Source organism: Microcebus murinus, chromosome 29 (assembly GCF_040939455.1).
Source record: "Microcebus murinus isolate Inina chromosome 29, M.murinus_Inina_mat1.0, whole genome shotgun sequence".
NCBI classification, from domain to species: domain Eukaryota; kingdom Metazoa; phylum Chordata; class Mammalia; order Primates; family Cheirogaleidae; genus Microcebus; species Microcebus murinus.
The window spans coordinates 3,501,143-3,514,124 of record NC_134132.1 but is presented as its reverse complement, the minus strand read 5'-3'; the positions used below and the strand labels follow the sequence as shown (position 1 = coordinate 3,514,124).

General features: G+C 41.0%; 1 protein-coding gene across 1 annotated transcript in view; it reads left to right on the top strand.

The window, feature by feature from the left end:
- Window positions 1-12,982, top strand: part of METAP1 (methionyl aminopeptidase 1) — a 52,883-nt gene that overhangs the window by 27,217 nt on the left and 12,684 nt on the right. The window contains exons 7-9 of the mRNA XM_012738421.3: window positions 6,511-6,649; window positions 8,481-8,612; window positions 11,391-11,534. Of these exons, the coding sequence (XP_012593875.1) occupies window positions 6,511-6,649; window positions 8,481-8,612; window positions 11,391-11,534 (415 nt within the window). The remainder of the gene's footprint in view (window positions 1-6,510; window positions 6,650-8,480; window positions 8,613-11,390; window positions 11,535-12,982) is intronic.

Here is a 12,982-nt window from a genome sequence, read left to right as displayed (position 1 = left end):
GTCTTCTCTGATTCCATATGAAGCGTAAAATTATTTTTTCTATGTCTGTGAAAAATGATGATGGTATTTTGATAGGGATTGCGTTGACTCTGTAGGTCACTTTGGGTAGTATAGACATTTTAACAATGTTGATTCTGCCGCCCCATGAGCGTGATATTTTCTTTTATCTGTTTACGTCCTCTGCTATTTCCTTCTTCAGTGTTTCATAGTTCTCCCTGTAGAGGTCTTTTATCTCCTTAGTTAAATATGTTCCAAGGTACTTTATTTTCTTTGTTGCTGTTTTGAAGGGAATTGAGTCTTTGATTTGGTTCTCACTTTTACTGTTACTGGCATATATGAATGCCTCTGATTTGTGTGTATTGATTTTGTATCCTGAGACTTTACTGAATTCATTTGTCAATTCAAGGAGTCTCCTGGTTGAATCCTTGGGGTTTTCTAGATATAATATCATATCATCAGCAAAGAGTGAGAGTTTTATGTCTTCTGCCCCTATTTGGATGCCCTTAATTTTGCTTTCTTATTTGATTGCTATAGCAAGGACTTCCAGCACTATGTTCAGTAGAAGTGGAGATAGTGGGCAGCCTTGTCTTGTTCCAGTTCTAAGTGGGAATGCTTTCAATTTTTCCCCATTCAGTATGATACTGGCTGTGGGTTTGTCATATATGGCTTGTATCATTTTTAGGTAAGCCCCATCTGCCTATTTTGTTGAGCATTCTTATCATAAAAGGGTGTTGAATTTTGTCAAATGCTTTCTCTGCATCTATTGAGAGGATCATATGGTCTTTGTTTTTGCTCGTGTTTATATGGTGAATTACATTTATAGATTTGCATATGTTGAACTATCCCTGCATCCCTGGGATGAAGCCCACTTGGTTGTGATGAATTATTTTCTTGACAAGCACCTGGATTGGCTAGGATTTTGTTTAGAATTTTTGCATCTATATTCATAAGGGATATTGGTCTATAGTTTTCTTTTTTTGTTGCATCCTTTCCTGGTTTTGGTATAAGGGTTATGTTTGCTTCATAAAATGTGTTGGGGAGGATTCCATCCTTCTCGATGTTGTAGAATAATTTCTGCAGGATAGGCACCAGTTCTTTCTTGTAGGTATGGTAAAATTTGGGTGTGAAACCATCTGGTCCAGGACTTTTCTTTTTAGGAAGGTTTTTTATTGCTGTTTCAATTTCAGTACTTGATATTCGTCTGTTCAGGAATTCTATTTCTTCCTGGTTGAGCCTAAGGAGGCTGTGTGTTTCTAAGAAATTGTCCATTTCCTCCACATTTTCCAGTTTGTGTACATAGAGGTTTTTGTAGTATTCATGAATTATATCTTGTATCTACATGGCATCCATTGTAATTTCTCCTTTATTGTTCTTGATGAAACTTATTAGAGATTTTTGTTTTTTTGCTTTTTGTTAGTCTAGTCAAAGGTGTTTCAATTTTGTTTATTTTTTTCAAAGAACCAACTTTTTGTTTTGGTAATCTTCCATATGGTTTCCCTGTTGTCAATTTTGTTTGATTCTGATTTGATCTTTTGTTTTTTTTGAGGCAGAGTCTCACTCTGTTGCCTGGGCTAGAGTGCTGTGGCATCAACGTAGCTCACAGCAACCTCAAACTCCTGGGCTCAAGCGATCCTTCTGCCTCAGCCTCCTGAGTACCTGGGACTATAGGCATGCACCACCATGCCCGGCTAATTTTTTCTGTATAGTTTTAGCTGTCCAATTAACTTCTTTCTATTTATAGTAGAGACGGGTCTTGCTCTTGCTCAGGCTGGTCTCGAACTCCTGAGCTCAAACAATCTACCCGTCTCGGCCTCCCAGAGTGCTCAGATTACAGGCTTGAGCCACCCCGCCTGGCCTTGATTTGATCTTAATGATTTCACTTCTGCTGGGTTTGGGGTTGGTCTGTTCTTCTTTTTCTACAAATTTGAGACGATTCATTGGGTTGTCTATTTGTGATCTTTTCGACTTTTTGATATAGGCATTTATGGAAATGAACTTTCCTCTCAGGACTGCTTTAGCTGTGTCCCACAGGTTTTGATAACTTGTATCTCCTTTGTCATTTAGTTCAAAGAATCTTTTGATTTTTATCTTGATTTCCTCGTTTATGAAGTGATCATTCAGCAGAAGGTTGTTTAGTTTCCATGACTTTGTGTAGAAATGAGAATTCCTGTTGGGGTTGATTTCTACTTTTATTCCATTGTGATCTGAAAAGATACATGGTATGCTTTCTATTTTGTAAAATTCTTTGAGATATGCTTTGTGTCCTACAATATGGTCAATCTTAGAGAATGACCCATGAGCTGATTAGAAGAACATGCATTTAGTGGTTTGGGGGTAGAATGTCCTGTAAATGTCAGTCAGGCCCATTTGTTCTAGATTTCTGCTTAAGTCCATTATTTCTTTGTTGATTTTTTGTTTGGAGGATCTGTCCTGTGCTGTCAGTGGGGTGTTAAAGTCTCTGACTATTATGATGTTGTTGTTTAGATCAAGTAGAGTTTGCTTTATTAATCTGGGTGCACCTAGGTTGGGTGCATATATATTTAGAATTGTTATGTCTTCTTGTTGAACTGTACCCTTCACCATTATGTAGTGACCTTCTTTGTCGTTTATTACTTTTGTTGATTTAAAAACTAAGTTACCTGTAATCAGTACCTCCATGCCAGCTTTCTTTTGACTTCCCTTTGCTTGAAATATTGTTCTCCACCTCTTTACCTTTAGTCTATATGCATCCTTGCAGGTTAGATGTGTTTCCTGAAGGCAGCAGACACTTGGTTTGTATTTTTTTATCCATTCGGCCAGCCTATGTCTCTTGAGTGGGGAGTTCAAGCCATTCACATTTATTGAGATAACTGATGGGTGGGGCAGATTTCTGTTCATTATGTTGGGTTGAACTTTGTTGCTTGTTTTCTCTCTTGAGCCATTGTGGTTTCTGGGCTTTGATCTTTAGCTTTTGAGTAGATTTACATTTGTGAGTGTTTATTTTGCTGATCTGTGGGTAACACTGTTTTGAGTACTTCCTGAAGGGCTGGTCTTGTCTTGGTGAATTCCCTCAGTCTTTGCTTATCCGAGAATGTCTTTGTTTCTCCTTCGTATACAAAACTTAGTTTTTCAGGGAATAAGATTCTAGGCTGGGCATTGTTCTGTTTCAGAAGAGTGAGAATGGGGCCCCAGTCTCTCCTTGCTTGTAAAGTTTCAATAGAGAAGTCTGGTGTTATTTGGATTGGCTTTCCTTTGTGTGTGACTTGCTTCTTTCACCTTAGAGCTCGTAGAAGGGCCTCTTTAGTTGATATTTTGGTCAGTCTGATGACTGCATGTCGTGATGTCTTCCTGTTTGCATTGAATCTCCCAGGGGTCCTCTGAGCTTCTTGAACTTGTATATCAAGATTTTTACTAAGGCCTGGGAAATTTTCCTTTATTATATCTTCAAATAGCTTATCCAACCCTTGAGTGTTTTCTTCTTCCCCTTTGGGTAACCCTAGAACCCTCACATTAGGTTTCTTCACATAATCCCACATATCTTATAGGCTTTGCTTTTTTCTCTTGTTTCTCTGCTCTATCTCTGTGACTGATTTATTTAATCGGAAGGAGTTATCTTCAGTCTCTGAGATTCTTCTGTTTGATCTACCCTGTTCCTGAGGCTTTCCACTGTGTTTTGTAGTTCCCTGAATTGATTCTTCATTTCCAGGAGTTCGGTTAGGCTTTTATTCATTGTTTCAATTTCTTTAGTGAATTTTTGTTCCAGATCCTGAAGTGTTTTTGTATTTTCTTTGTGTTGATTATCCAGTTTTTCTTGCAACTCATTGAATTTTCTTAGGATCCATGCTCGAAATTCTTCTTCTGTCATTTTAGTGGTCTGATTTTGATTGGTGTCTATTTCTAATGGGCTGGTGTTCCTCTTTGGGGGTGTGCTTTCTGTTTGAATTTTCATATTTCCAGAGTTCCTTTGCTGATTTCTTCCCATCTGGATCAGTTGTTACTTCTTTCCTTTAGGTTTTCGTTTGAGTATTGACATACCCTGTTTAGTCTCTGAGCCAATAGGTGGTGTTTGTAAGTGAGATTCGACCACACCGTGTATGATGAGTCAGTAGGTGCTGTGAAAAGGGTGTGCAGAATGTCCTCCCTGTCAGTAGGTGGCGCTTGCTGGGAGGAACAGGCTACACTGTTTTTTTTGTGTCCTGTAACCAGCTCTTGTTCTTCTAGAGAGAACTCTAGTGCCTCAGGTGGTGGGTGGGGCCCTGGGACTTCCAGGTGTGTCCTTTTCTTCCCCTCAGTGAGGACTGGTCTAGGAGAGAGTCTGGGCAGAGCTGGGTTGGGTAAGCCTGCCCTCAGGCACCACCAATGTCATTAGCTGGGGTCAAAGTTCTGTTCTCTGCTTCTGGGAAAAGCTGTCGGGGAGGGGCTGGAATGGCCCCGCTCAGTCAGAAAGTCTGCCTGTTGGGGTGGGGCTGTCTGAGTCTGCGTGTGGGGTGGGGCTGTCTGAGACCCGCAGTCTGGAGCAGGCCTTGCTTCTTTCCACCCTCCCCAACTCCACAGCTCCTCCTGGGCCTCTGCCAGCAGTCCAGACCTCACGCCACTGGGCCTCCCCTGGCTGTGATGCAGGCCAGGAGGTTCCCTGCGCAGGGTTGCTGCCTGGGCTGGGCACACGCCTGCCTTTGGGGGGAGGGTTGCCCTCTTAGGACGCTGATCTGCCCCTGAAGGCACACATACCTCAGTAGGCTGTTCACGAATATTCCTTTTGTACCCAGGGCAGTGGGAGACCTCGGTGCATGGGATCTGGTCTGCAGGTCTGACCTCTGGGCCCCGGAGTTCAATCCCTATCCCCACCAGGGAGAGGAGTGCCAGTCCCAATTCACCCACGGGGAGCCCAAGCTGGGTTGATGTCTCAGCCTCAGGGTCTGCCCCGTTCTCCTGGGATCACCGTGCCAGCAGCACCTGGGAGGGCTGACGGGTAGGGAGCTCACAGTCTGAGTACCCCTCAGTCAGTTGTAGGGCCCCAAAAGGGAAGGTCCCTTCCCTGGAGGTGCCTCCAGCTGGTGGCTGTATTGTCTCTCTGGGCAGCTGAGGATAGGGCGGGGGGAGGGGAGAAGGAGGCAATATGGCGCCTGCCCCGCGGCTCGGGTCTGTGCACACGGAGGTGCCTGCAGGAGTTGGGAGCCTGGTGCCGCGTCTGCTACAGGCTCACTGCTAGCTGGCAGCGGCCGTCTCTGGGCTGGTGTCCGCAGGTCTCTGCACCCGCTGGGGAGCCCACCAGATGCAGGGGAGGGGAAAGTTAACCGAGCCACCTATCCTTGCTGCTGGTCTCCAAGCTTCTTGAGAGGTCTCTGCTTCTAGTTCTCCTCTGCTACCTCCTCCTGTGGAGTCTCCCGTGGTCTCAGGTACCCTCCTTCTTACCCTCGTAGGATGTATGCTCCTCTGCTTGCTTCTTCTAATTTCTTCTAGAGACTGTCTTTTTTGCAGAGACACTCTGTCTGGCGGTGTTTCTCGTCCGCCATCTTGCTCTGCCCGACAGGATGTGTGGTTATTAGTCGTAGGCTTTATTTATTTATTTTTTTGTAATTGAGGAAACTTCACATTAATTTAGATTTCCAATAATAGTAGTATAATTATGCTGGTAGTATAATTGCTAGTAGTATAATTATGGTATATTTCACAAATGGTATTTTATGTAACCATTACAAAATTACCAGCCTGAAGACTGTGGCACTATAGAATGAGAAATCTGCACGCTGTGATTACCACTGTGTGAGAACATCCAAGTAAAATAAGGCTTATTATGGAAACCAGACCATTTTTTCTCTAAGAATTTCATTTTTGTTTCACTGAATGTAGTGATTAAAGTATCTCTAGAAGTACTTCGCCATTTCTTAATTATACTAGTATTCACTTTTTGGTCCTAGGAATATAAGATTGTTTCTCTATTAGAAATTATTATAATTACAGCAAAATGCTTGTTAATATTTACTTTAAATATTGTCTGTTTACTTCAAATAACATATTTTTTATAAGGAGTGGTTAATTCTAAAGTAACATTTGTATGTTTATAATACGAGTTGAGTATTCCTTATTTGAAATACTTGGTACTAGAAGTGTTTCAGATTTCAGATTTATTTGGATATTGGAAGATTTGAATTATGCTTAACCTGTTAAGCATCTGTAACCTGAAAATTTGAAATCCAAAATGCTCTAATGAACATTTCCTGTGAATGTCCTGTTGGTGCTCAAAAGCTTCAGATTTTGGAGCATTTTGGATTCTCAGGTTAGTAATACTCAACCTGATGTGAGTTTGCTCTTCCTTGGTGGAATTACCAGTAAGTTGGTTTGCATACAGTCTGTCTGACTGGCACAAACCGTATTGTGTAATGTTTAAGGTAATAAAATAAAATATTAATTAAGTTCTTTATGGTAGCATGTCTTCAGCTTCTTTCACATTTTTTCAATTTATTCATTGTATATAGATTTTTTCCTTTTGTACATTCCAAATTATTTTCTCTGTGTTTTAATTTATTATAGGCATGCATTGGAAGAAATTGCTACCCTTCTCCCCTGAATTATTATAATTTCCCAAAGTCTTGTTGTACCTCAGTAAATGAAGTCATCTGCCATGGAATCCCAGACAGACGGCCCTTGCAAGAAGGTGATATCGTTAATGGTAAGAAATATGTAAGTGACTTTTGTCACCAAGAGCAAAGAAACAACAAGGTTTGGGGTAGTCTGTTAGTGACTTGTGTTTATTTCAACTTGCTTCCTGTGCTGAGACTTTTCCTATTTAAAATTCAGTGTCACTCTAAAATCTATAGAATCTTTGTCTTTATGGTTTTGTGCTTGTTGGTTGCTTTTAAGGTACTTCTATTATGATGTGTTTGGTACAGCTTGTGTTTCTGTAATGCTTATTATCTCATATGTGGTTGGGAAATAGGTGAAAGATGTCAATGAAATGTGGAAGTGATGTTGAGTCTAGTGTGTGGTGTTTTTTTTTTTTTGAAGCCCACTAATGGTGTTGAGGCGATCAGGGCAGGCTTTTTCACACACAAGGGTAACCCTTAGTAATATTGGAAGACCTTAAGAAAACTGAAGGCCGGGCGCTGTGGCTCACGCCTGTAATCCTAGCTCTTGGGAGGCCGAGGCGGGCGGATTGCTCAAGGTCAGGAGTTCAAAACCAGCCTGAGCAAGAGCGAGACCCCGTCTCTACTATAAATAGAAAGAAATTAATTGGCCAACTGATATATATATAAAAAATTAGCCGGGCATGGTGGCGCATGCCTGTAGTCCCAGCTACCCGGGAGGCTGAGGCAGAAGGATCACTGGAGCCCAGGAGTTTGAGGTTGCTGTGAGCTAGGCTGACGCCACGGCATTCACTCTAGCCTGGGCAACAAAGCGAGACTCTGTCTCAAAAAAAAAAAAAAACAAAAAAAACCTGAAAATCCGGCAGAAGTGCCTTTTTTGAGTAGAAGTGGCTTTAGAGACCCCTGTGTTAGGCTGGTTGGGAAGGCTCAAGTGTGGAGGGAGAAGCTGCAGAGACATCGCCCTCCATGATTAAAAACAATATTGATGAAGAAGGCCTCCCCAGGTGGAGTTTTTAGTATTGATAAAATCAGTCTCTTTAGCAATCAGATACTTTAAAGGACTTATATAAGGCTGCAGAGAATTGACCAGTTGTGATGCTGGCTGTGAATGATAGTGGAGATGTAACTGTGAAACTATTTTTATTACAATTATTACTGCTTTAGTTAGGGTATCTGTTTATAAAGTTCCATAGGTTTTCAGAGCAACCCTGTTTTTCATATAAACCTTGTTATTTTTATTACATGCACAATGTCTCGGGTTTTTAAGGAATATATCTGTTGCGCTAGATGCAAAACACCTATACTTCCATTTTGTGGGGTGATTGAAATTTGTGGCTTAAAAATATCTCTTTTCTTGTGCTCTCTCGATACACATTTAGAGTGTTACACTGGTTATAGTAGTGATGTATTCCTAAACATTGGGACAAAGAGACAGATGAATATTCACAAAGTGAATGGTAAATGCGGTTTTAAAATACAGTTATAATTTTTTTATTTACCTATTTCCTAGGAGGAGGAAGAAACTCATTAAAGATGAGTGAAAATAGTATTTTGCATTTAATGCCAAAATGTAACAGTCCTCAATTTAATGTTACTAACTTTGGTTATTTACCTTGGATGATTGTGTGCTGCATATATTTTTCTTCTTCAAATGATCTAGTTACTATAAGAGTATAAAAACCCATTATCTGGCCTGTGCGGTGTGGCCACGTCCTGTTCTCCACGGTGAGAGATACTAAACTCACACGTTACTAAACTCAGGGTTTCTATTGGGTGCTTACTCTAACTGTGGCTAGTTAGAGTAAGCAAGAGTTACCTTTTTCAGTAAGCTGCTTGATGCTGTCATGTTGGAAAAACTGAATTCTATTTTGAAATGAAAATAAATGTGGTATTTATATTTGCACATTTCTCTTGCAGTGGACATCACTCTTTATCGCAATGGTTACCACGGAGACTTGAATGAGACGTTTTTTGTTGGCGACGTGGATGAGGGAGCCCGGAAACTCGTGCAGACCACCTACGAGTGCCTGATGCAGGCCATCGATGCAGGTCAGCCGCTGTGCTGGGGACCCGGTGGCCCGGCGTGAGCTGACGGGCTGGGGATGACACATTACTGCAGGGCTGAGCGTGTCTGTGCCTGCCGGCTTCGCCTCTGCTCTGCCGAGCTGGCTCTGGGCTTTAGTGGTAACGGTTCAAGTGGGTTCGAGACTCTTGATGGTGATGGGCCAGATGGTTGCCTGTCACCCTTGTCTCTGATTTGTGACTTGTCTTCCTTTTCTTTGCCTGATAAATGAGTATGCGGGTGGTTGTTTTGTGCAGTTTTTACTCTGCTTTTTAATTCTTTCAATATGTAAATAATCATGTTCTCCTTATTAAAAAAAAACCTGAAGATTATGAGAGAAAAGTGAGTGGTTCTCCTTTATACTACTCCTCCTTTGCTTTCATATCTTTCTCTTCCATCTAGGGGTAACTGTCAACATTTAGGTTTTTTCTATCTCCTGTGCATTAATGTATATATGCATATGTATATGTATTTAATTAGGTTAAATGAAATTGTAATATTATGCAATTTGGTATTTTGCCAGCGAATACCTTAGAGATCTTTCCAAATTAGCATATGTACCTAAATAAATATAGATGTATCTCATTCTTTTAATGGTTATTCCATAGTATCAAAATTTCTGTACCTGTTTTCCTGCTGGATTTTGGTGATTTCCAGATTGCTTGCTATTTCAGTGTTGGGTAGAGTTGTGAGTATTTCTGTGGGATTTTTCTCAGGCCATCTATCTTTGTCCATACAAACAACTTATACAGGCTTTTTAAAAAATCAGTGTCTTGTGGGGATGAGAGAAGGAAAGGAAAGCTGTTAACAACGGCTTTTTGGAGTTGTTAACAGACTGTTAATAAAAAAGGCAAACAGCTTGCCAGTTAAATCCTTGCCATTTACACTTTATTATTCAGTGTATTATCTGCCCCCTCCCATTCCCCCCCCTTCCCCGAAAACCCTGATATATCATCAACAGAACATTGAACAGGACAGACTTTTTAGACAAACATGTAATTATCTCTGATAACATTGATCCATTATTTTTATTGTTTTTAGTTCATTATTTAACATGCACGGGACATAAAGTTTTTATATTAATAAAGTTGGAGGAATGAAAATAAAAGAATATATTTTTATTTATCAGTATGTAAAATTTTTTTAGCAGCCAGTATTGATTATTTTAGTATGCTAGGTGGGATTGTGAGATAAGAATTTTATCTTTCTCATTTGTGAAAGCTTAAGTTTTAAATAAATTTTAGGGTTTTTTTCCCTAGATAATATGTTCAATGTTTATATCCTTTTCCTTTTTGATTGAAAAAAAAAAAAGCAGACAGCTGGAATGTTGTTTTACAAAGACACATGACTAGAACTTGTCAAGAAACTACCAGAAAGTGGCATCTTCGTAACAGTAGCCAGGAAAGAATCAAAGTTGCTTGATCTCTGGAAAGTGCTACTAATACCTTTGTATATCATCTTTGCCCCCTGTTTTCCACTCATTGGACTGCTCAGCCTGGTGTAGAACACTAGAGAGTTTGAAAAGTTGTTGAAAATTAACTTTCTAGAGTAGAGTTTCTTAATCTGGGCATCTACTGCATTTTGGGTCTGATAGTTTTTGGTTGCAGGGGCCTGTCCTGTGCGTTGTCAGATTCTTGGCTGCATCCCTGGTCACTGGGTGCCAGTTACCCCACCACCCCCTGTGTGACAACCAGAATGTCTCCGGATAGCAGCCTTCGGCCAAAGTGGCCCCCAGTTTGAGGGTTAAGGGAAGAATCTCCCCTGTCACTCTCCCCATGCAACATGGATTAAAATTTTGTTGTCCCCCCACTATGGGCTGATAGGAAGGTCTGGATAGGAATGGAAGAAAATCCTAGAAGTCAGCATGTTCCTCATGTCAGAAACCCCTTTCTCCCTCCCCAAATCAAGCTGGGACATATAGTAAAAAGCAAGTAAAAATGTTAATTAAAACGATTCCTTGAGCTATTTACTGAGAAATGGATGGGGAAGATATGTTGTACCTAAACCTCAGTTTGGAAATCAGATAGGCAGAGTAGGAGACCATAGAAAGTTCTAGGCCTCAAGAACCATGGCTGGATTCCCCAGGAGTCTGGCAGTGCTCAGCTGCTAGGGCCTTAGTGCTAGGAGAGCCTGAACAGCAGTGAGAACCACTTTGGTTTTTGTTGAAATGGTAGTAAAAGTCATAAAAATGAAATAGGGCAGGAAGTATATAGTGAGAAGCACCTTTATATACCCTACCTCAAGGATCTTCTGCATAGTTTTTTGAGAATCGTTTTGTGAGATAAAGAATCCCAGGGGAAATAATTCTTTAAGAAGTTGACCAGACTGAAATTTGGGGTAAATCAGGTTGCTTTTTGGACATTCCTCTTTCTCCTGGTACACTTTCTTATATCCTCCTCTTACTTCCACGGAATAGAATAGAACACTTGACCTTAGGGAAGGATGAGAAGAAAAGTACATTTTCCATTCTATTGTTTATTGTTAGATAAAGCAAAAGTTGCCTGTCCCCAACCCATTAACACTGTTAAGGGTCGTCTTTTTTTTTTTTGCCATCAAAGGAAGAACTGCAGGTACTCCTACTCCGAATCAGAGCTTTGCCATTTGCTGGCTGCATGGCCTCTGTGTCTGCTTGGCCTCCTCACCTATAAGTTTGGGCACAGAGGCATATAAAGTGTTTAGAAAGGTTCCTGGCGCATAGATAGTAATCGCTTAATAAATGTTAGTTGTCATTACTCTTTGTCATGAATCTTCTCTTTTCCTTTCAGTGAAACCTGGTGTTCGATACAGAGAGCTGGGAAACATTATTCAGAAGCACGCCCAGGCAAATGGATTTTCAGTTGTTCGCAGCTACTGTGGGCATGGAATCCACAAGCTTTTTCATACAGCCCCCAATGTACCCCACTATGCCAGTAAGTACCATCCAGAGCTCTGGTATGTGCTAATTGTTTATTTAACAAATATTTATTTATACATTTAATAGGACTACTATTTTTTATTCATTAATCCGTTAGCTGTAACAGACCCCCAGAATGTACATTTATTTATTCTAACACAATTCATGTTCATGTTTTGCTCACAGTAGTCAAAGGCAAGTGTGTTGGTCACTGTGGGGGCAGGGCAGTTATCTGGAACCTGGGCTCTGTCATCTTCAACCTGTGGCTTTCCGGGTCACTTCGGGAGTTGCCCTTCAAGTCACAAGATAGTGGGGGAGCAGGGTAGAAGCTCGGAGGGGTACACTTGGGAAGTTTGAATGGTGAGTCGGCCTGGAGCCGGCGTAAATCCCTTACAGTTATTTTTCGTTGGCAGGAATTCAGCCACATGGCTGCATGTGACCGCAAGGGAGGGTGAGAAATGTAACGTAGCTGAGTACTCTGGACTAAATTTGCTGAACAGTCAACAGTCTGCCACAGGTCTAGCCATAACTGCACTGCTTCCTTAGGTGAAATAAGTTCATCTTGCTTGGTTTGAGTTCTTGATGTGTGTCAGATACTGTACTATTTGTTGGTATAAATAGAGGGAAATAAACAAAGTCCCTTTCGTCAAGTTGAGTGCTATATGATAGAACAACAAAGAGAAGTTAAGATAGTGTCTTCCAGAAACCTTTTCTCTGGAGATGTAAGACATGTGCAGGAGGGAGTCTGCTAATTAGTGCCAGAAATGAAAGCCGTCCACGGCAGGTGGCCTGGGAAGGAATTTAGCCTACATACTGACCCACTGCTGGGTGACCACTTCATGCACCCCTCGTGCTTTAGTGTTCTCTCTTTCATCTGTGCAGCAGTAGGAAGTGGTGCCTATCTTATGGCGGCTAAGTGAGATGATATATGGAAAGCACTTTGAATTCTGCGTGAAAATAGTACCTGGAAAGCTTTTAATATTAGCTTCAGAATGACAGTGATTATGTGCATTATCTCATTTGATCATCACGACTTTATGGATAATTTCTTAGCCCTATTTTTTAAAAACAATTCTGTGTTTACAGAGGTGATTTATTTGCTCCAGGCCCCCCCTAGTGATTACATGCCAGAGCTAGCCTTGGTACCTGGATTCTGTCTGGCTGTCTGGAGTCGATCTTTTCTCCTGTACTTCGTGCGTGTGAGGTGGTCACATTCTAGATGTGCATCACTGAGAAACCTCAGCAGGAGAAGTGGGAGCAGTTCAGAGCACGGCATCTGATGTCTGCCGATAAGCATTTACTAGCAGATCGAGTAATTCTTTTTATTAAGGTTGGTGCAAATGTAATTATGATCTCAGACCGTGAATTTTAAATCATTATAACTAGCCTCAAACACGTCTTTATTAATCATAAAAGGAACCATTACAATTACACTTTTGCCAACGGGAAATAAGTTTGCTTATT